The sequence below is a fragment of the Pelecanus crispus genome, chromosome 1 (assembly GCF_030463565.1).
Source record: "Pelecanus crispus isolate bPelCri1 chromosome 1, bPelCri1.pri, whole genome shotgun sequence".
Taxonomy (NCBI): Eukaryota; Metazoa; Chordata; class Aves; order Pelecaniformes; family Pelecanidae; genus Pelecanus; species Pelecanus crispus.
The window spans coordinates 100041402-100065522 of NC_134643.1; the positions used below are offsets into that span (position 1 = coordinate 100041402).

The following is a 24121-nucleotide window of genomic DNA, read 5'->3' on the forward strand; positions in this document are numbered from 1 at the left end:
TGCAGACCAAATGACATCTGATCTAATCAAGGTAAGGACTGGTCTGTGGAGGAGGCCTCCAAATGGCACCAGCAACAAAAAGGCTTCTCCCTGAACAAAAAGAAGCATTGCAGAACTGCCTGGAATAGGGAGTGTTCACAGAGAGCCTATCCTCAGCCTAATTCTAAGGTTAGCAATAAGCTCACACTTTCTTTTCTTCCAGGATGAAGCACATCACAGGAGGCAAGCTGGGTAACTGTTCTTCTCTCTTGTTGGTACTTCTTATTAGCCTACAGTGTCTTTTTATTCCCCTTTTAATCCAGCAGAAGGGCTAACTTTCTTCCTCTTTCCCAGAAGAAAAAAGTGCAGGCTAATTTTTGTTTTGAGTGTCCCCTTGGTTTTGCATTTATTATTTTTCAAAACGACGGGGAGAGCAAGAAAGAATAGAGGCTAAACCTAGTAATTATTTCTAGAAAATCAAGGAAGGACTAATTTTGGGGAGAGTGGCCTTGCTTGTGACAGTCACCTAATTAGACCCCTGCACTGAAATCTCTCATGACATGCATATACAACAACATCTGAAAACATCCCACTTACATAAAGTGAATGACTAATGATCAAGACATAGCCCTCACAGTTCCTAGTCTTATCTGTTCTACTCACCTGTAATGCAACACAGCCAAATCCGTTTGGTTGTGGCTGTGATGAGCCAGTGATTTTGCAAATAAAAATTTTATGTCCATGGTAAAAACAAAAGCCATTTTCCTGACAGTACAGAAGAACCATAATTTTCAGTTGTTAATTAATTTCAATGTTCAATTTTGGTAAGCTTGTGCTGGTATACAGAAGACGACAGAAAAATTATGAATGGTCGTCTTGCATGCTTACCTGTCTGTGTACTGATTCCTGCATGACTCACAAGGAGTTATTCTCAATACAAAACCCTTCCTTTGGAAATGAAAAAAACCAAACAGATTTTTTTAACATAGAGAACTTGGTGATACCATACAGCAAGTATTATGCTGACTTACTAGATGGATGTAAGGTTTCAGTGTGTCCAGCACACAGACCAACAACATCAACAAGTCAAGGAAGATATCTACATTATGTGCATGTGTCTATATAATAAAGACTACTGTCAAATTGCTGGAACTTCTTGACTAGATCTTACCAGATCCTGCACACAGAGAAGCCAGAAATTAAGCAAAGATACAGAGTCATACTTACTTAAGTATCTTTTTGTGTCATCACTGACACCAATGATAGAGAAATCTCATTCTAATCTAGTAGCATTTTCCTATCCGCACAGGAGCTGACAGTAGCACAAAAGAACAGCACTGGGATGTAAGACTTCCTTGGGATTAAACTATTTTTTAAATGGCATAAAACCACTGTGAAATTAAAAATAGGCTGGAAATACTGTATTCTGATAAAATGGAGGAAAGAAATCAAACCAACCAGTAACAGTATCATTGTCTGGTTTTTCCCAGTCCAATATGACGAAAGTTGGACAGCCCTCAACAGTCACCACTGTGAGGTTGGTTGGAGGATTTTGTGGAGGATGAGTAGGTTCTTCCTTGCTGCCAGCTTCTTCTTGAGGAAAATGTTCAAGAGAGCTTGTGATAGAGCAAGGCACATCATCATCTTTCTTCATGTACTTGACATGGGGGGCTAAGAGCAATAGGAAAGAGCCGTTATTCAGTACAGAGTGGTTTTACAAAATGTCAATGCCATTTCACTTAGTGCACAACTTCCATCTCAGGGCACCAACTAAAACAAGTCGAAGTCAAACATAAGTGTTTAAGAATAAAACCCATATATTCAATATTAAGCTGTTGGGTTTTTTTATTGTTGTTAGACCTGGAATCTGCACTGCCTTCACCCCCTTGCCATTGGCACCACTGATGAAATATTAGTCTGAAGGTATTAGTGGGCGATACGCACTGTTTGAAAGAATTAACTTCTGTCATAAAATAGGACAATTAACTTTAGTCCTTCTATAGTAAAATGACATTGCAATTCCACTTGCAGATTTTGACCGCTATGCTAATACAAAGATGTAACACCTATCACCACTTTGTTTCACCAGAAAGAGTAACAAGTTTAGTCCAGAGTCATTCCATCATTAAACTTGCAGTTTCCAAAGTGACTGTCAAAATCTTAACCGTTTTCAGTGGTACAGTACCAAACCTTGAAACAAACCTTCTGATGCTCTGCATTAAAATTAGGAAGATTACTAAAGACAAACACATTTGTTCTAAAATTAAAACTTCTATTGGATGTAAACAATAAGCTCTTGCAAGGAAGACAGTGTCTTCAGAAATGTAGTGTCTCTTACCAGACCAAGAAAAAAACACCTGAAAAATATTTTGGTAAAACAGCACTTCTTCCTGTCATCTCACCTTGCTAAACTCTCCAGATTACTGCAATAGCAATAACTTGACTACTTTGTCACCTAGTCTAGTATACGTTACTGTATTACTAGACTATCTGAACATGCACAGCCTGGAATGAGAGGTGAGGCATATATGATGGGTAGATATCCCTTATGGTAAGGTGCACTGGTATTGGGGCAATACCTCTCCAGATATGCTTGCAAGCCCACAGGATGATTTTCATTTGGTTTGGTGGAATGTGAACAGTGTGCAGTTGTACTACTGCTGGCATACAGGGAAGAGCCACAACAAGTTTGTGGGCAAGACCGTAAACTAGGAGGTGGTAGCAGGGAAGAAAGTAGAAGTAAAATTTAGTCAAGAATATGCTGATGGTCTGCACTACAGCCCTTTCATCTGACACTAAAGTGAAACAGAATCAAATGAAGTTTTGGCCTTTGAATAATCAAACAAGATAAATCTGATGCAAGATAGGTCAGTCTTCATATATTCCCCCCAATAAAAATACCACAGCTATTAATATCATACCTTGGTACCTTGGTTTGCCTGAAGAATCTGTTTCTGATGTAGGACTTGAGCTGAAAACAGTTGCATCAACTGTGGGAAACACAGTTATGATTTAATTTGCAATAAATATGAAGTTTCACAGTTAGAACTGCAGCATTTCACAGTTCATTTGGCATTTTAAATCATGGTAAAGCTCTTCCATGGTAGACCTTCGCTGCCAGATCTGTCTTTTCCTTTTAAGGATTACATTTTGGCTGTGATGCTAAGTAAACCCCATACTTACCCGCTAGTATAAAGATAGCCATAATCAAAATACCAGACTTCATGATGGCTGCTAGCTTCAGTTCATGCAATATATGCAAAATGCTCTTTAGACCTTTTGAAAAGGATCTTTTTGCACTGTACTGGCTGTTTAGCTTACAGCTTGTTTCACGTTCATAGAATATATAGCACTATTATGTTGGCACATGAACTTCTCTAAAAATAGTGACAAGGAAATCACAAATTCTGTCTCTTCTCTTAGATGCAAATACTACAATGGATCCCAACAGACAAAACACAATATATTCACAACAAGCATTTTTTAATAAATCTAGCATCCAGCTTGCTTTGAGCACTAAGGGTCACAGTGAGTTCACAATCATTATAAGGAGACAAGAATTTCAGTATTACTATAAATCCAGGAAAATAAGAAACAGCATCATTTATGACAATATACCTACAGCTGCATATTTTGGCTCAAAAAATTCTAAGCACACCCTCCCCCAAACCCATTCCTGTATGACACTTTGAGGAGATTTAGGTCTGAACTTGTAGTTAACTCCCCATTTTATAAAGGGAAAATTACCAACTAACTGCTGTGTTTACCATATTACATTTTTTTCTATTTAAATGGCGGCAGTTTGATCAGATAGCTAGGAGGATATCACAACCATGCTGAGCACTATCAGTCACTTCCAAATAATAATTTGAATTTATGTCCTGTGCAAAAAGAAATGTTCAGGAAAAGAAGTGCCTTATCTACTCCCTTCACAGATTTAAAGTAGCCACTGAATAGTATTGAAAGCCTACTAAGCCTGTATTGATTTCTAGGAAGATGGAAGGGCGACCATGTTCTCACTTATAGGTGTATATCAGAAGACAGCCAGATGAACTCAGCCAAGTTAGAAAAGTTGCAAAGTGGCATAAAGGAAATCAGAATCACCCCAGACTGAATACTTCCTATACTGAATATACAATGGATCAATATAGTTTAGGGAAGCAAAGCAAAAGAAAACAAGGAAACCTTTATGTTCATGAAAATAAAAAAAGGAAACCAGAACTGTCTGTAATATGCTTACCGTAATACTCTGGAGTTGCAAAAGCTGTTGGCGTCTTATATGACGTTCCTGTCCTTACAGGTGTTGTTGGTCCAGCGGGTTTAGCTATAGTGACAGAAGGACGAACTTGTGGCAACAAGACATTCACTATTTAAAAGAGTGAAACAGCTTTCTGATTTTCTAACAGAACTCAGATTTGTGACAACTGCTTCATGAAACAAGTACTTTCATTTAAACTATGATATTCCCTCAAAACTTACACAACAGCTTGGATTTGCAAAAGTTTCGAGTTGTCCTATTGCCAATATAACCTACTCCTGAAACCCAGTAAGAAATTTCTTTGCTACTTGGAGATTGCCCTACAGGACTTCAGTCAGCTTGAATATGATCTGGTTTAATGCACAGAACCATCCTACACAGACTGGTAACAGGATGCAAAATGACCAGCATTGACATTTCTGTTTCTCAAATAAGAAAGCACATTTCTTCACAAGTTGCAAGAAAGAATAGCTGAAGTCAGCAACTGAAACTTGAATTCTTCTCACAAATATAGCAAGGTCCTTTCATTTCTACTCTCAATAGAGCACATGTATTAGCAAGGCTGGAGCTGGAACATGTATAATGATAAACACTGAGTCCTTAACTATGGTCTGCATTAAGAGTTTAACCATAGAACAGTACTGGAGCTTCCACTAAATGAAAATAAGATGCACTTCAAATAAAGGTAAGAAAAATGCAACCAAGTCCAGCATTTTCAACATTTATAACACTACATGACCCAAAGGAAAAAGCTTTCTTTCTGAACTGATCTAATCTGTAGTAGTAATCTCCCATAATTAAACAGCTATTTAAAAAATTATTTTAGATTATGTGACATTGCTTTTACTCTTCAGCTGTTATCACCTAATAAAGAAAACAGGTTTCTAGGAGGCAAACAACCTATGGTAAAGGATGTCTTGACTGTTTTCAAAATAGCTGTAAAAGACAAGAGCTACATTCACAAAACATGCAGATACTCCCAGAAAACCACTGCATGACTGTGAAATCTCAACCCCCCAAAAGTCAAGAACTACATAATGTAGTTACATTCTCTGCATATATGACACAGAAGAACATTGTGACTGAAGGCAGAACTCTGGTGAACCAAGTTTAAAACAACAAAAATCCCTACCTTCCATTCATTTCCTTAATACAGTGAAAATTTATTAAGATTCTTGTAATAAATATTCTCTCCCTACTTTCCACTAATTTCCTTAATAAAGTGGAAATTTCTTAAGATTCTCACTAAAGTCCAGTTTCGCAAACGTTCTGGAACTCTCTTGTTTCCTTTTTTTCCCTTCAGGAGACTTTAAATGTCTGCATAGAAACCTTCCCATAATACTCATCCACTGGATGAGTAAGAAAGATGCAAGTAAGGAATTAATCACAATGTTAATGAGAAAGAGAAACAGGACAGAATTATGAAAGGGAAAATCCAAGAGAACACTGAGGCAAATTTTTCCTGTTAATACTGTGGAACAGTCTCTCCAGGGAAACAGAAGAAACTCAATTACGATGTTTAAAACTAAGCTGGATAAAACACTAGGAAACACAGAAAAAGGAAAATCTGCTACTGGCCCCACAAGGAAGAACCAGATCATCTAACCAGTTTGTTCCATCTTGAATACCTAGCAAGGTATGGTAACTGCTGACTACCACATAACCTGGCCTCTAGTGTATGGAAAAAGGGTGAAATTTCAAAACACTGGTAAATTAATTAGACACTTAATGGAGAAAATTAGCATAGATCCCATTACAAGCAAAAGAAAATGTATCAGGTAAACATTTTTTTATGCTACATCTTAAGACTGACATCGTCTTATGTTCTGTTGTAGCTGTTACTAAGGAAACGCCAGCGATCCACAGCAAGTACAGACACAACATTTTGATCTTGGCTCTGCTGTTGAGTGAATATACAGCTTGTTTCATCCAGCTTGGAGATGCTTGCTTCTAATCTGCTGCACAAAATACTAAAGAATTATTTAGGTATTTAGTGCCTTAATAGCACACAAAGCCCCAGATGAAACAAACCAAAAAAAGCCAACAGGAAATTAAGCAGAGCCAAGACCTTTACATTTCCAGTGAACTACAGAGAGTAATATGAAGAGGGAAGCATTTCTCATGATGCTAAGCATAATGAGATGATAGTTTCTGACTACCTGGAATGTTAGCCTAAAGACATACATGAGGATAGGGAGTATCAGCTTCAGGATAAAATTAAAATAAAATAGGAAATGTGAAAGTTCCTGTGTGCTTTTATACTGATACTGAGAAGCAGGGGAATGAAGCAAAACTCTTCGCACATGAAATGGCTCACTCTACCTCCCAGTGCAGTTAGTTTTCTGGGTGCCTATTAGCTCATTATTTGCAGTGGTTAATGGATGTGCCATATACATGGGACAGAAATTCTTTCCAAATAACCAGTTGGGAGTATGCACTGAAGCATAATATTCAGTATCTGCCATCTGACATGCACATTAAGTAACTGCAAATGCAAATAGTAGACATGAAGTGTTCTTGAGGTTGCTCTTCTTAAAGGATGACTTGCATTATGCTATTTTGCTTTCAGCTCCCTTACCAGGGATGATTTTGACATAACTAGGCTAGGAAAACAAAAGGAAAACAGAGATGTATGTATGAAGACAAAAGACACAAGGCCTGTATGTTCCAGAAGACTAGTTTCTATAGATATCACAGATTAAAGAAAACTAATCTATACTATAAAATTCTCCTATACCCTGCTAGTCCGTTCAGTATTATCTCACACATAATAAAATATTTATGCTGAAAAGGCTGAGATACCTGGACTCCCTGGTTTACCAGTCACAGTGTTTGGAGGCAGAGGTTTTCTTCGCATTTGTGTAGGCTTGACAGGAGCTATAGGAGGATGCCGAGGGCCAGGTGATGTAGTTACTGAATGACATTAAAGACAGTGTTAATTATTTAACTTCAAATTCCATAAAATCAGAAACCCATTACAAGTTATATTCTGACTTCTCAAACAATGTTTCATGTCTCATTTAGTATCAAAAGCAGAGAGGTGAGGTTAGGAGATGAAATGAGTTGTATTTTCAGCCTTAAATTCTTTGGAAAGTGTGTGCCATGGAGTTTTAAACCAAGCTTACACTGAAAAAATGTAGCTCCTTTGGGACTTTGTGCAAGTGTTTCAGCAATTCATTTTCTGTGTACTCACTCATTTCTGTCAACAGTAATTTTTTGGCAGCCAACAGGATACTTCTTCCCACAATAAACACCACCTCAGTGTACTTGGAAACATCTTCAGTATCCTACTCACAAAATTTATGATCTTTTGTGCTTTCTAACTGATAAAACGGTCACCCGCTGCTTGAAACAAAAGATATAGCAAAAGGGAAATTATAATTTGGGACACTTTATCCTATGCCGTTCAGAAGTGAAAAATGAAAAAAAGTCACTGTCACTTCATGCACTGACATGGCTAGAGACAGTTGCTGTGTTAGAGACTCTGAAACACCCAACTAGGTTGTTTCAATGTGCAGTTCCAGCCAATATCTGTTAAATTTATCTGGTAAGTTCCTTTTACAGTGAGGTCTGAAAGGAGAACCTAAGCCTCTTAATTCATACTTACAAAAGATTTTCCTATATTTTCCAGGCAATTATAAAGGATTTTATTATGCAAAGGAAAGGCAAGGAAAAGATTTTTCTTCCACTATTCACCTTTGCACTTCTTAAGAAAAAACTAAGAGATATGTGCAACACATTTATGTAACAAAAGACTTTTTGTACCTAATGGGAAAATCCTCAAGAGTAATATAATTCTTATAATGCTGCCAATGTCAACAAATAAGCAAACTGCCTGATACCGAGTTGTTGGCTACACAGAGTACCTTGGGCCCTACGTATCAGACCTTAGTTTACCCTGTAAATAGAGTGACTACGGGCGAGAAGGAAGCAGATCCAGACTCATTTGGGAGAGCATTTTTAGAAATACTTACAATATACAAACACTAAAATCTCCATCTTTCTCTGTTCTCTTCTCCTTTTGGACTTTTGCAGTCACTTTGTATCTGTGTTTTTAAATCTAATAACATGTTTTCAAAGGAAAACCTAACTAAAAAGAGCAGCTGCAGCTGAATAGTAAATCCAAGGGTAAAACCAAAAAGATTTTATTTTCAGTCAGTTTTTATGCCAGTAAAAAAGCACAGCTAAAACAAGCTTATGAAACAAAGAAATTCTCTACATGTAAGGGTGTTTACACATTTGTATGTATACATATGGCATACAAACACACTCTATACTACAACATTTCAGTTGAAACAAAATTTCTAAGAAGCTGACTAGGAAAAAGTGAAATACAAAAAGTCTGGTTTTGAAGGCCTATTTGAGCAAGCTGTTTTTCAGTAAAAATATTTTGATTGTTTTGAAAATATGATTGCAAGACTTGCAAGAAAAGTAAAACCGACAAGCCTGGTATAGCACATGTAAAAAAACCTGAAACCTTATTTACTCCACATTGTTACTTTGCTTCAAGCCTAACATTCTAATTTTCCAAACAATCCTAATATTCAAGAAAACTTTCTTATAAATGGGAGGACAATTGGGTTATGCAGTCACCTTATTCTCCCTTGCTTTTCCCTTGCGGGAAAAGGATTCTCGCCCAAGAGTTGGCGGGACTCATTGAGAGGGCTTTAAACTAGGTTTGAAGGGGGAAGGGGATATAAACAGGCCCGCTAGTAAGGAGCCCAGGGGCGGCATGGCAACATTGGGGGCAAAATCGACAGCCCAGCTTAAGTGCATGTACAGCAATGCACGTAGCATGGGCAACAAACAGGAGGAGCTGGAGGCCCTTGTGCAGCAGGATGGCTATGACATAGTCGCCATCACGGAAACGTGGTGGGACGACTCTCATGACTGGAGTGCTGCACTGGAGGGCTATAAGCTCTTCAGAAGGGATAGGCAGGGTAGGAAAGGCGGTGGGGTGGCTCTGTATGTTAGGGAGTGTTTCGACTGCATAGAGCTTGACAGTGGTGATGACAAGGTGGAATGCTTATGGGTAAGGATGAGGGGGAAGGCTGGAAAGGCGGATGTCCTGTTGGGAGTCTGCTATAGACCACCCAACCAGGAGGTAGAGGTAGATGAGGCATTCTATAAGCGGCTGGCAGAAGTGTCGCAATCGCTAGCCCTTGTTCTCGTGGGGGACTTCAACTTGCCAGACATCTGCTGGAAATACCACACAGCAGAGAGGCAGCAGTCTTGGAAGTTCCTAGAGCATGTGGGGGATAACTTTCTAATGCAGCTGGTAAGCGAGCCTACCAGGGGAGGTGCCCCGCTTGACCTGCTGTTTACCAACAGAGAAGGGCTTGTGGGAAATGTCGAGGTCGGAGGCCGTCTCAGGCTTAGCGACCACGACATGATAAAGGTCTCAATTTTGGGTGATGCTAAGCGGAGGGGCACCAAAACTATTACCATGGACTTCCGGAGGGCAGACTTTGCCCTCTTCAGGACCCTGGTTGGGAAAGTCCCTTGGGAGGCGGTCCTGAAGGGCAAAGGGGTCCAGGAAGGCTGGGCCCTCTTCAAGAAGGAAGTCTTAAGGGCGCAGGAGCGGGCTGTCCCCGTGTGCCATAAGACGAACCGGAGGGGAAATCGACCGGCCTGGCTGAATAGGGAGCTTTTGCGGGGACTCAGGGAAAAAAGGAGAGTCTACCGCCTTTGGCAGAAGGGGCGGGCAGCTCAGGAGGAGTACAGGGATCTTGTTAGGTCCTGCAGGGAGGAAATTAGAAAGGCAAAAGCCCAGCTAGAACTCAATCTGGCCAGTGCTGTAAAAGACAATAAAAAATGCTTTTATAAGTACATCAGCAATAAAAGGAGAGCCAAGGAGGATCTCCATTCTTTGCTGGATGTGCGGGGGAACATTGTCACCGAGGACAAGGAAAAGGCTGAAGTACTTAACGCCTTCTTTGCCTCTGTGTTCAACAGCCAGACCGGTCATCCCCAGGGTACTCAGGCCCCTGAGCTAGAGGATAGGGATAGGGACCAGAATGGAGCCCTCATAGTCCAGGAGGAAGCAGTTAATGACCTGCTATGCCACCTGGACGCTCACAAGTCTATGGGGCCGGATGGGATCCACCCAAGAGTACTGAGGGAGCTGGCAGAGGAGCTTGCCAAGCCACTTTCCATCATCTATCAACAGTCCTGGTTAACAGGGGAGGTCCCTGATGACTGGAGGCTTGCCAATGTGACGCCCATCTACAAGAAGGGCCGGAAGGAGGACCCGGGGAACTACAGGCCTGTCAGCCTGACCTCGGTGCCGGGGAAGATTATGGAGAGGTTCATCTTGAGCGAACTCCACAGGCAAGTACAGGTCAACCAGGGGATCAGGCCCAGCCAGCATGGGTTCACAAAAGGCAGGTCCTGCTTGACCAACCTGATCTCCTTCTATGACCTGGTGACCCGCCTGGTAGATGATGGAAAGGCTGTGGATGTCATCTACCTCGACTTTAGCAAAGCTTTTGACACCGTCTCGCATAACATCCTCCTCGGGAAGCTGGCAGCTCACGGCTTAGACAGGCATACTCTTCGCTGGGTAAAGAACTGGTTGGGTGGCCGAGCCCAGAGAGTAGTGATAAATGGTGTTAAGTCCAGTTGGCGGCCGGTCACGAGCGGTGTTCCCCAGGGCTCTGTTTTAGGGCCAGTCTTGTTCAATATCTTTATCAATGATCTGGATGAGGGGATCGAGTGCACCCTCAGTAAGTTTGCAGACGACACCAAATTGGGTGGGAGTGTCGATCTGCTCGAGGGTAGGATGGCCCTGCAGAGGGACCTGGACAGGCTGGATCGATGGGCCGTGGCCAACTGTATGAGGTTCAACAAGGCCAAGTGCCGGGTCCTGCACTTCGGTCACAACAACCCCATGCAACGCTACAGGCTTGGGGAGGAGTGGCTGGAAAGCTGCCTGGCTGAAAAGGACCTGGGGGTGTTAGTAGATAGCCGGCTGAACGTGAGCCAGCAGTGTGCCCAGGTGGCCAAGAAGGCCAACAGCATCCTGGCTTGTATCAGGAATGCTGTGGCCAGCAGGAGCAGGGAGGTGATTGTCCCCCTGTACTCGGCGCTGGTGAGGCCGCACCTGGAATACTGTGTCCAGTTTTGGGCCCCTCACTACAAGAAAGACATTGAGGTGCTGGAGCGTGTTCAGAGGCGGGCAACAAAGCTGGTGAAGGGTCTGGAGAACAAGTCTTATGAGGAGCGGCTGAGGGAACTGGGGTTGTTTAGCCTGGAAAAGAGGAGGCTGAGGGGAGACCTTATCGCTCTCTACAACTACCTGAAAGGAGGTTGTAGTGAGGTGGGTGTTGGTCTCTTCTCCCAAGTAGCTAGCGATAGGACAAGAGGAAATGGGCTTAAGCTGCGCCAGGGGAGGTTTAGACTGGAAATTAGGAAAAATTTCTTTACGGAAAGGGTGGTCAGGCATTGGAACAGGCTGCCCAGAGAGGTGGTGGAGTCACCATCCCTGGAGGCGTTTAAAAAACGGGTAGATGTGGCACTTCGGGATATGGTTTAGTCTGGTCTACCCCTGATTAGTCTAGAGTGGGCTTGGTAGTGTAGGTTAATGGTTGGACTGGATGATCTTAAAGGTCTTTTCCAACCTAGATGATTCTATGATTCTATGATTCTATGTAGAAACTATTATTATGAAAAATATTAGTCCTTACGGTATTGTGGGTGTTTGATCATTACCACTGGCAGTGGTAATTTTTAATATATGACATGTATTAGTGACTAAGTAGTGACCATGAAATATTCTTATTTTTTTCTCTTTTAGTACCATCCTGAAGCCAAGAGAAGGTGTACTGATGAGGATGACCGAGAATTATTTTCTCTTCTTAGCAGAGTTGCTTTTTGTGTAGGAAAAGCGGTGTTTTTATTTTTTGTAACTGTTAAAATTTGCTATATTGTCTTCTTTTATTAACCTTACCAGAAATTGGCTTTTCCCAGGTATCCCTAGATTCCAAAGGTCTTTCCACATCCACACCAATTTGTCTGGCAATATCCTCAGTTGTATATACATCATCTGTGAAACAAAGGAAATGAAATAAGCATCTACAGTGCAGTACTGAGTCATGGAATACTTGTATATTGCATATGTTCAAACTCTAGCTAACATGAAGTGCAAAACTGGCATATATGACCCACCTAAGCTTTTACTGGTAACTTAGTGATATCTGTTCTCTTCCTATTCGAGCAAGTAGAAAGTGATCTGGGTCTAGAGAGTCTGCAATTTAATTTTAAACATTCCTTGAAAAAAGTGTATTTGGAAAGAGAGAATTAGTAAGATTAAGAGATAACAGATGAACTAAACCAAAATTGTATGTGGGAAGATGAGTACGGAGAACATTTTAGTTTTTCAGTGTACAGAATAAAATGTCCATTCATTCTTGCAAAGGGCAAAGTTCTCCTTCTCCCCAAAAGATGATCTTTGGTTATCCTCCTTATTGAATGGCTAGAGCATTTCTGAACCAAACATATACCATATTTGGAGTACTGGAGGCAAAGTGTATATAAAATTAAGTTCGTATATAAAAGAAAGTCCTACTTAAAAGTTATATAAACACATTTTTTAAAAAAACTGAAGTAAACAGCATTAAAAATATCAACACAACTACTCCTGGTACAGAACATCTGTTTCACATGTTGATAGTTATAGGACAGCCAGACTGTTAAATTAGTACGCTTTCCCTATAAAAAAAAAACTATATTTACTTTATAAAAACTCTATATATGGTAGAGTGAGAAGATGCATTGCACTTTCCTCCTCTTTGGGAAAAAAAGATCACTCTTTCTCATGTCATAAGAAAAAACACCTGAAAGTTAATGTATTAAAATCTCAAAATTAAATTAATTATCAAATTCTAACCCTATTCCAACATGATCTAAACATTTCAACCAAAGATTTCATAGGTTTATAATCTGTGCTCAGTTCATTTTGAGATTAAACTAGTATTTTAACAGCATGAAGCAGATAATTTTTCAATTATTTTACTATTTGGCCATTCTTGCTAGGTATACCTTAGGAATCCACAGTCCATAGTATGGATGTGTTAAATGATTTACTTAATCTTAAAGTAATGAGACTCATAGTAAGCTGGGAACAGGATGCAGGTCACCTGGTCCCTGTGACTAAAATTTCTAAATACATCATATATTTTTATATAGCTGCATTTTGTCTTCAGGTAACTAGAGTGGTTAATTAGATCTTCAGATATACAAAGCACCAGTGTGCTAATCAATGTTTTACGTGAATGGTGTTCAAGGAAGAAGCAGCATGAGAATACCAGCACTAGCTTTAAAAAGAAAAATAATCTTGTACACCATGAGTCATAGTCAGACTATATTCAGTTTCTTAGCTTCATCTCACAATAAACACATCAACAAAATGTAGTAGTACATCGACTAAATCACACTAAGTCACCCAAGTATCCATTACAAGTATAATTAGTTTTGCTTCTTACAGTGTCTACAGAAAAGCCTACCTCTATCCTGTTCCTTACAATCTAACTAGAATCACAATCTTTTCTGAGTTATATCAGCTAGGAATGAACAAAATATTGTATACATTCTAGATGGAAGAAGCAGGGTTTTTTTTTTTTCAGAAACTTGCACTGCTGTTCTGCCATTAGTAAAGCAGTAACGAAAAATAAGCCAAAGTTTCAGGGGAAAAAAGCTGATCAAACCACAACACCTCCCTGTTGACAAAATCTCCTTTTTGAATGTTTTGGTGCATTTTAAAGTTACATCAAGGTACCTGCACTATCAAACAGCTTGCTGTGTTTATCATAATATTTGCCTTATTCTAGCTAATGTAACTTGCTTATTATAAGCATTTGGACTTACCACATTCATCCAAACTTTTAACAGAACTGAGAATAGATGTATTACTTGCATGTGTGTTTGTGTCTTCTTTTACTTCTATTTTCTCCTGGAAATATTCATGGGTCTGGAACACCTTAAAACTAACCACTGCATCTTTAATAGCAGGAATACCATTAGAACAGTGGATCATTTTAAGGGAAGAACTGGAAAAAGTGCTCTTAATGAAACTAACTGAAATACCTTAATACTTCAGTTCCTCTAGAATTTGGTTATAAATAAATAAAAAGAAAATAGAACACAAAGTTGATGGCCATTATAATGAAAACCAACTCTCTCTCTCTTTCACAAGGGAAATGGAAATGTTGCTCAAAGTTTGTTTGCTGAAGGTTGTCTGGAAGCTTAATAGATCAGGACCAGTTTTTATATGGTTAGGATTAAATAAAAAAAAATAACTGAGTCAGATAAGTTACATACACTAAGACAAACAGGAAAAGCCATCTCAATAAAATGAAATCCTAGGGAAAATGGCTAAAACATGGTAGAAAACTAAAAGGAATGTTAGTCATGAGGATGCGATCCCTGCCTCTTTCCCACAGTCAAGTTTACCACCTGGCACTACAGCTACCCAGGAGACTGAAAAGCCTGCCAGGAAACCAGCCACAATCCTACGTGCTGCTGCTAAAAAAAACCCAAATTCCACCACTTATCATCTGGGCCCTGCAGCTGCCAAGCACAATCTGCATGGGGTGAAAAATCTTTGCACTGATGCTAATGAGTACAATCAGGAAGAAGAACTGGAGTACATTCAACAGCAGTGCCAGCCCAGCAAGGAATTAAAAGATCCAAACTGGTCTTCAGACAACAGAGTATCCATGGCTCTTCAGTAAATGTGCCCTTCTTCAGAGAAAGAAAAAATGATGTAATGTCTAAAGGTAAGCCTGAAAACATATTGTTCCTTACACTCCAATTAAGGATTCTGATCAGCTTAGATCAGAAGTTAAGGATTTTGACAAGCTAACCATGGAAAACTAACATATCATTTTCATAATGGAAGAAATAAACCTCCCCGACGCCTCCCACCCATCTGGATATCTTAAAATGTTATAATTTCTCTACGATATCACCTACTGAAAAAGGAACTTTTTTGTCTTTGCTCAGCTGGTAAGATTTAGGGTTCCAGGTTAGTAGAGTTCTCTTTTCTAAGTCTTTTCTGCAGACTTAGGCATTCTGTTTGCAGTATGAAATTGCACACTGCTTGGGAAAGATACAAAAGATTTCTTTGATTTCCTGAACCCTCTTGCTATGCAAAATTATTTTTGTGAGCACGGACAGACTTGTAGGCTCAGACACTGCATTTGCCACAATACTATGATGTACCTGCTTTACAGAAGACTTGAGATTTCACTTACTGATCATCAAGGAAAGTACAGACTGAAAAGTTGCGAAAAGATGCAGTCCTCTCTCAACATGTCATCAATGTACAAAATTAATTGGTGATTTCTCTACATTTCTGAGAAGAAAGGTGCAAACTCACAGAAAGATATCAATGAGTTGCTGTCGGCAGGATTGGAGGCACAAAGAAATGGACAGTAGATAATAAATGTCAGCTCTTCCTTAGTACTTTGGACACCGGGTTTAAGTTAAAGGGCTCACTTGGTAGGACACAAAATCTACATAACAGACATCTTCAGGACATTTCCTTAACTTAGAGAGGGCAAGACTTATGTAACCGAACAATAGAACATATTACTAGATGTATCATCTTCCAGAAGAATTCTACAAGAAGGTACTTATTCACCTATGAGTACACACAGCAAGGTAATAGTCTTGTGACGATTTTGGTAGTGTTAGGTTAATGGTTGGACTGGATGATCTTAAAGGTCTTTTCCAACCTAAACGATTCAATGATTCAATGATTTTTGACATCATCTACCACAATGAAGCTCTAGTTCCTCCTGGCAACTGGCACTACTATGAAGACATGGAAATAATGACGACTAGTGGGCACTCCAACAGGAGTGTTTAAAATAAGATTGCTTAAAAAAATACTTTAGCAGTCACCTAAAACAGCATTAAGCACAATAAACTACATTTAACAATTTACATGTCTACTATTATGTTCATACTGCTGATTTTTTTTTTCCTTCTTTTAATCTACAGACACCTCTGCCAAGGTTACTACTATATAGGAGAAGGGAAAAGGTTAATAGATTGTCTAGCATAATTGTGTATTCATGCATAATTTCGTAATGTGATTTCAAAAGCCATCTACTCCTGGAGACCTGTGTGCATTCTGCCTGTTTCAGTAATCAGACATTAGAAAGCTCACTTCTAAGCAGACTGCCAACACAAGCAAAGAACAAAACTTTTTGACCCACAACTACTGCCACTGGTCATTTAATACTGTAACTGTCTCTGATGTCCTGGAATTTGATGGGCTTGTTTCATTTACCAGAAGGACTATGAAAGGCCAAAGAGCATATACCTCAATGAAGGCATCCACTCTGCATGTAATACAGAAGAGCACGTCATGTTCTAAACAGGCTATTTTTAATTTAGTTTAAATATACAACCATCTCTTCTGAGGTTTTGCCATTTCTAAAAACGTGGTGGGCTTCTCAAAATTATGTACAGGAATGAGTAGCTCAAATCATATTAAGGTCAACAACAGGTATTAAATTTCCAAAGATACTTTGAAATCCTAGTACAGAGAAACATTACACAGACCAAAAAAAGGAATGTGCAGAGTCGATGGTATATTACTCAGGTTATCCTAACCTAGCTAGCACAGAGCAGTATTATGGGACAGCAGCACTGTTAGTAGTAGGTGAACAGCCAAAAGTTTGCTTTAAATATGTGTATTAGTTGTTTATTTATATATTATTTTAAACTTGCATCATTGATGAAGAATCCCAAAATTCTGTATTTAATTAACCAATGGCTGTATTAAAAAACCCAACAGTATTTGTATTGACATAATAAAGTAATGCTTTATTAAATAAAAAATATGGGTTCATTATGAATTATCACTGACAACATTATTTTGATGGATGGAAAAATGAAGTACAACTGAAAAAGGATAAATGATTTTTCCCCCAACCAAACCAGTATTTAGAATAAATCTTTGTGGTTAGGGATGTATGTTATCTGTGTGTGTAAGGATGTGTAAGTTGAAGTGACAGTTCTCACCCTCCTCTACCATCCATCAACTTTGAACTTGGTGCTGAAGTATTCAAGCCTGAATACCACATAGTCCTAATACTGCATAGTCTGAATATGAGTAGGTCTGATGTGAACACACAACATGCATAGCTGGTAGCTAGCAAGATACCTGGCTTTAAGGCTTTCTTACTAAGCCTTCTGACTTGAACTTTAACAACAGGGCAATCCTTTTCAACAAAGTGTTTTCCAGTAATTATTCTGGACCTATCATCTAGAAAACATCAGTAAACAGTAGCCACAAAATAATCTATCTGTAAGTTTACACTGACTCAGTGTCAATATAATTTCATAACACCACTTAGGAATTATATAGCATGACCAGGAGAAACAATTACATACAGTACTCTGAGGAATTAACTTCTATAATCAAACAGAATGAAATATTTTGCAGGGCTCAAGATGATTTGAGGAAGTCACCTTCCTGTCTTTTACTGATAAATTAAAAAACTCCCAAAACTGCAGCTCTACCTGTTGTTGGCACAATCCACTTTGGCAGTCCAGGTGCTTTTGTTCTAGCTGGTGCTAGTGTGGTTTTACTAACAGCTGTGAGAGAGTTTAAAAAGAAAAAAGAAAAAAAGTTCCATGAGAAGAAAACCCAAGAGACTTTTATGTGATGCCAACAATTCCACATCAGAGAAGAAAAAGTAACACTTGCTGTGATCATACACACAGTTTTGATCCCTTCTTTTCTGATTTGGAAAGGCTTTACCTCCAGACTGATTAATTGAAAGAAAAATACCCTTTTTTTTCCCAGCAACACTTAAAATCCCACTGAGAATATGTGAAATTAATTAATTAATCTCCTCCTCATCCTAAATTGAATAAACAATTATTACCAGGTCTGGGTGGTGATTTATCAGATGGCTTTGGTCTTGCAGAAGTGAGACGTGTTTTATGAGGTGCTAAAAGAAATAAGGTTCAGTTTAAATGTCATGTGTAAAAGGAACACCAACAGTGCAGTGTATTTTGCCAGAAAAAAGGTCCATGCACCAATGAGATACAGCAAAACGGACATATGAGAATTCTATGAGTTCCAATCCAAAATGCACGCTGAAAATGCTAGTTTCTTTAGTGGTCAGATGACTCCATCATGCAGTCTGACCAGTTACATTCATGTTTAGGTTTAGGAAAAGATATAGAATATTTACAGCCAGTTACCCAACTGTATATAGATACAGAGTTAGCTCTGCAAGGTATCCATGGCCTTAAGACATTTAATTAGGTTCTGTAAAAAACAAACAAACAAAAAACCTCAAAATAAAACACCAAACTGAACCCCCCAAAATCAAATATTCAGACAAACCATGAAACATTAAAATATTGCCAAGAAAACAACTGGAAGCTTTCAATGCAGACACTGTGTAGGGCTGCTGAAGCGTAGTGTGATCATCAAGGTTAAAATCAGAAGCCTTCAACCTTTTCTTATTGTTGCCTTTCACTTGCCAAATAATTTTGGTATTTTAGTTGTTACAGAATCTGGGTGAATCACACTGAAAGCTGAAAGCATAAGCAGTAGTCACTGTCATCTCGTGCCAAATTATCAACTTCTGTAACTCAAGTTTTTAAATAAATAGAGCTAGCTATTTGATATTCAAATCTAATAACCATTCTATCCACAACACTTAATCCAGCCTCTCGAAGGGTCAGAGAAAACACTTATGCAGGAAAGAACATATTACTAATTTTTGACATTTACATTTGGGAAAAGTTTAAAAGATTTATATTTAGTATTTTATAAGGAAAAAAGTGGAAATCAGTTACATTTATGTTTGCAACACTATGTATCTGAGGATCCAATACACAGCATTAATACTGTTTAAAAGCTTCATATCACCTTTGAGGCAATACTGATTAAACCTTGATTTTCAGAGCAATGAACAAAAAACATTTGATAAGGGGAAAAATAAATTTTCATCTTATCTATTTGAAATAGTTTTAAAAGTAATAATGATCAGACCATTAAATCTTAAACCATACAGATTTTACTTAAGATCTACAGACTCTCAATACAACAACTTAAGAAAATCCTAAAAATTACCTGCACTGAACCGTGGAATTTCAGTCGCTAAAGCAGTTTTGGGTTTGGGTGAAATCTGGTATGTTTCATTGGGAACTGAAAGTGGAGATATTATTGCTTATCAAATGCAAATTATTTCCTTTTAAACATAAGACACCACAGGTGGAAGGGAAATTCAAACTGTCTTTGTGCAGACCATAAACAAGAAGAGTCAATGCTAGAAACGTGGCTGAAAATCATGCTTTTATACAGACAAAAGACTTTTCAAGACTGAGAAGATATATATCATTAGTAAGTCAGACAAAAGAAGAAAAGATGATCGGGTAATGCCTTTTTATATGACTCCTCAGCCTTGTACATGAAGAAGTTATTTCTAGAAAGAATTGCATGAAAGAAAAAATGGCTGGAAAATTAAAACCAGCAACATTTTGTACATACACTGGAATGTGACTAACAAACACAACATAAAGATATATTAAGGTATTTCTGTTGATTAAGGTGTAAGTTTAGCCATAACGCAAAAGCAGAGAAAGTAAAGTTTTATGAAAAATAAACTGACATATTCTCATTACCCAAAGTCATTTTGGACCCATCGACAACGTGAACTGTTATAAGGTTAATTGATCCCAGGTGTGTTGCCCTTGGAGCTACAAGAAATAAAACATTGTTCTGTGAGAAGTGAAATTAAAGAAGTTGGATTTCGTTAAGGAGCTGTGTCCTTTGTTTCCTAAAAACCTAGCTACACATCTGCTAAGACAATTTTAACAGACATGAGACAGACACGTGTTCTGATTAGTCTGGATGTATTTTCATGCTGACAGCCAGACACAGTGCAACTATTCTGCCGGGCCCCCACCAACTTCAGAACAAATTTCCTAAAGGTGGAGTTCTGACAGTCTTCGTTTTTTCTGACACTGGCCATATTAATTTGCACTTCCCTAAAAAGTTTCTAAAAGCTTGTAGTAATGTATTTATCTTTCAGACATTCTTCCCTCACTCAACTTTGATTGAATTTAGTGAAAGTTAAGTTACTAAGTTACTGGGTGAAAAGGAGAGATTGACAGGCAGAGGCACATGCTACATGCCTCTTCGTCTTCCAGAAATAAGGTTGAAATATGGAAGCTGGAAAGTAACCTACCTACTAGCATAAAGGGCAGTGGCTAAACAGTGCCATTTGTTTTTAACAGCTTTCCTAACAGCAGTTTATTTTGCATATACATCATCATAATGATTTAAAATTTAAAAGGAAAAGAATAAACCTATAAATTCTGTTTTCTAAAATTCTTTGCCTAAAACTAATTTGTAGTGGTACCAAAACACGGCACTTGTTAACTATGACATGACTGGAAATAGCTGTTACTCAACTGAGACTTAGAATCTAACTCGGTTACTTTACAGAAAGCCTTTCAAAGTAAGGCCTTTAGAAAATAAATCTGTTTCCTGGACTGTTCAGTTTGATTTGCATGGTAATATATATGTACAGTTCTTGAATGAATAGGGTCTCTGCTTAAATTCTTTTTGGCTATATAAAAAGGGCTAGAAGTCTAATGGAAAAAAAGGGGGGAATGGTAAAACTATTAACTAACTTATTTATCTAAAACTAAAATATTATCAGTTTGGAGGTTAGATCAGAGAGTAAGAAAGATTAGGAGCTGCTCTTTTTTATAATCGTGTTGTCACTCCTGCCCTAACATTTTTTTTTCCCCCTGTAACCTTCCTACCTAGTAATTTTTATGGAAAAAGTTCACACTCAGGGTAAAGCTGAAGTATCATCAGCCTTTATTGTAACTGTGCATCCCTAAATCTGCTGCAGTTACTGCAAAAATCACTGATAGGAAGAAGGTACCTTTACTCTTAGCATCTAAGTATCTTGGACTGAGATTCTGTAACCTGAGTTTCAAAAGTACTTGAGAAATTGCAGCAAAGGTATTTAGGGTAATAAAATCCCCCAAAAGAAAAGAACTTAGTGAAGCTGGCTACAGCAGTATATTTTTATTAAATTAATAGAATTCCTCACATTTTTAATGGCCACTACCCACCAATTCAACAAATAAATGTTAAAAAAAAAAAAAGAACTTCTGCTCTCCATGGAAACTGATGCAGTTCTTGGGCATTCTCTTTGATATACTGAACAATGATACTAATTTCTGTCTACATATCATGCATGTCACATGACTGTAGTACTGAATGACAGCAGAAATTGTAACTAAGGCAGTACCACAATAACACTTTTGAAGTTACAAACTTTAAATTACCAGGTTTAGTCTGTGGTACTTCCGGCCCGACAGATGTTTTGGGTTTGGAAGGAATAAGCAGTGTTTCTTTTGGAGCTGAAAGAAAAGGAAAAAAAAAATATTCTTGTATTCTTCAGGAGTCATGATCCAATGCCATATTTAGCCCACAGAAAATGCATGTCTCAAATGCCTGAAAAAAGACAACAACAATTCCATGGCTTTCTGGAACCTGAAACAAAATGACTCTCCAAAACACAGAAAAGTTCTAGCACTGTGCTATAGGGTAAGTTGAGTTAGTGGCTAAAATTCTTGCTCTAAAAGAAAAATTAGACCACTGAATTTGGCTGGAGATCTAACAAATACAGGCTTCTGACCAGACATGAACTGTAGACTATTTCTGCTTTACTTCTAGGACAGAACTGAGACTCATCTGTATTAAGAAACATGCACGTGTGTAAGCAGAATGCAGGATAATGGAATGATGTTACACAAAATACCACAGCAGAGCATGTTCTCTAGAAATTTCTCGATTGAAAAATTAAAAATACCTGCATCTTAACTTTAAGGAAACTTATTTACCCATTGTTGCCCTTGAATGCTCAGTGGTAGTAGAAGATTTTGTAATAATTGGTTGTGGAGTTGTCTGATGTATTGCTGTTAAGGAGAAAATGTGAAGAATCTTAGAATATTAAACTGTAATAGAAACAAAGTAGCATTTACACTATTTCTAAAACTTTCAAAATGCCCCAAACTAAAGAGTAGCAGAATATCTTAAAACTCGTTACAGATATCAATTATCTTTCTATTAACTTCTCCTACACATTCCTTCTATAACAAAAATGGGAAGAGACACAGCCCCTTGTAACTATTTTTAAGACTACTTTTGTTTCAGTGTAGCACACAATGTCAGTTGCTAGCTGTACAAGCACATTGCAAATGAGTTCTGTTGCATTTTATGGATAAAAAAAAAGTGCTCACAGAGAAGCATCTCTCGTTACCAGGAAGTAATCAGAGAGAACTCAGTCTATCTAGCCACTGGAATTTGTCAACAACCACATTACCGCATTTTAGTCATCATTTACTATATGTAATAGAAAGGTGGAAAAAGATTTTTGATGCTATACTACAAGTCCTACTATTAGTTTCAGTGTAGTTTTGGCATATTTTGGATTGACTGCCTTAAGTGTAATGCATTTGTTTCAGCACAAAACCAGCTATGAATAATTCTGTTAAAAAGCACAACACCCGAGGCTAAGGGAAAGAATGATTAAACACAAACACAGAGAATTAAAAGAATGACTCTATTACCAGGTTTGGTGTGTGGCAGTCTTGGTTTTTCAGATGGTTTTGGTTTGGTATGAATGAACTGTTTTTCAGTTGGAGCTGAAATAAAAACAAACAGCACCCAGAACAATAACTGAAAACACACACTGCTTTCATAGTACACACGGAATGTAAGTACGATCTGATCTGTAATAAGGCAAGTTTATGTAAAGGTAAAGCTGAAAATAAATCAGTTGGAATTCCTGCGAAGAAAGGAAAAGAAATTAAATGGCTGCTGACACAGACTTCCCCAAATTATATATGAATTTGTAGCTTTGGATGAAGCAGTGAAGCGTATAGTCACGAACAGCATACAGTAAAGTAATAGGACAAAAATAGACAGTAGTAGCCCACATCTTCCAAATCTGCCATACATGAGTATATGAGGACAGTATCTGTTTTTCTGTGGACCCTTCCTATCAGACTTGATTTATAACTTAACTTCTTTGTTCTTATGTGGGAACTATTCAATCTTGTTATCTTCATACTATTCAGTTAAAAATTCTTGCCAATGTAGGAACATTTACTGGAAAAGGTTATCTTAGCACTTGCTAGTCTGTGATCCACACCGATGTGAGAGGTCCTCAAAATATCTGCCTCAGCCTGTGCATTCTTCATCCCCCTTGCTCTAAAGAACCATTTTCTGCATATAAATATTGCATCAGGTAGCCTCAGATATGTATGACAGGGCACATAAACTTCATAAAGCTATATAAAGAGGTAGCAAATGAATACTAACCTAAGTATCAATGCATATAGGGAATATATTGGTTCAGTGGTGGACTTGGTAGTGTTAGGTTAATGGTTGGACTTGATGATCTTAAAGATCTTTTCCAACCTAAAGGATTCTATGACATATTAAAATAGAAACGTGATGAAAAACATTTTTAATCTCTTATTCCTCAAAAAAAAAAAACCATGGTTCAAAGATTATTCATTGGCTATTAATACTTCATTAATGATACCCTTTCATTCTCAGGAAGTCATGGTTGATGTTTGTCTCTGAAACTGGGGACAGAGAACTGATTACTAAAAATGATTGCTCAAGCAATACTCCTGCTGCTTAATACTGCTTGGATTCATTGACCCTTATTTGGTCCACATCTGACATTTAAGTTAAGAAGAAAGAATTCTCAGCTAATGTTTCATATATTTAAGCAAGTTTTCCCAGCATGGATGACTAGAAGTTAGCAGAGAAGATGGCTTAAGAACTAGTATTTGATTTGGAGGGTCACATAGCTGGTC

General features: G+C 38.2%; 1 protein-coding gene across 1 annotated transcript in view; it reads right to left on the reverse strand.

Annotated features, from left to right (window-relative positions):
- Positions 1-24121, reverse strand: part of ABI3BP (ABI family member 3 binding protein) — a 171029-nt gene that overhangs the window by 25020 nt on the left and 121888 nt on the right. Inside the window, 12 exon segments of the mRNA XM_075725367.1 lie at positions 1438-1650; positions 2901-2969; positions 4220-4303; positions 7040-7150; positions 12186-12281; positions 17771-17845; positions 18139-18204; positions 19341-19415; positions 19892-19966; positions 21575-21649; positions 22133-22207; positions 22862-22936. Coding sequence (XP_075581482.1) covers positions 1438-1650; positions 2901-2969; positions 4220-4303; positions 7040-7150; positions 12186-12281; positions 17771-17845; positions 18139-18204; positions 19341-19415; positions 19892-19966; positions 21575-21649; positions 22133-22207; positions 22862-22936 — 1089 coding nt within the window.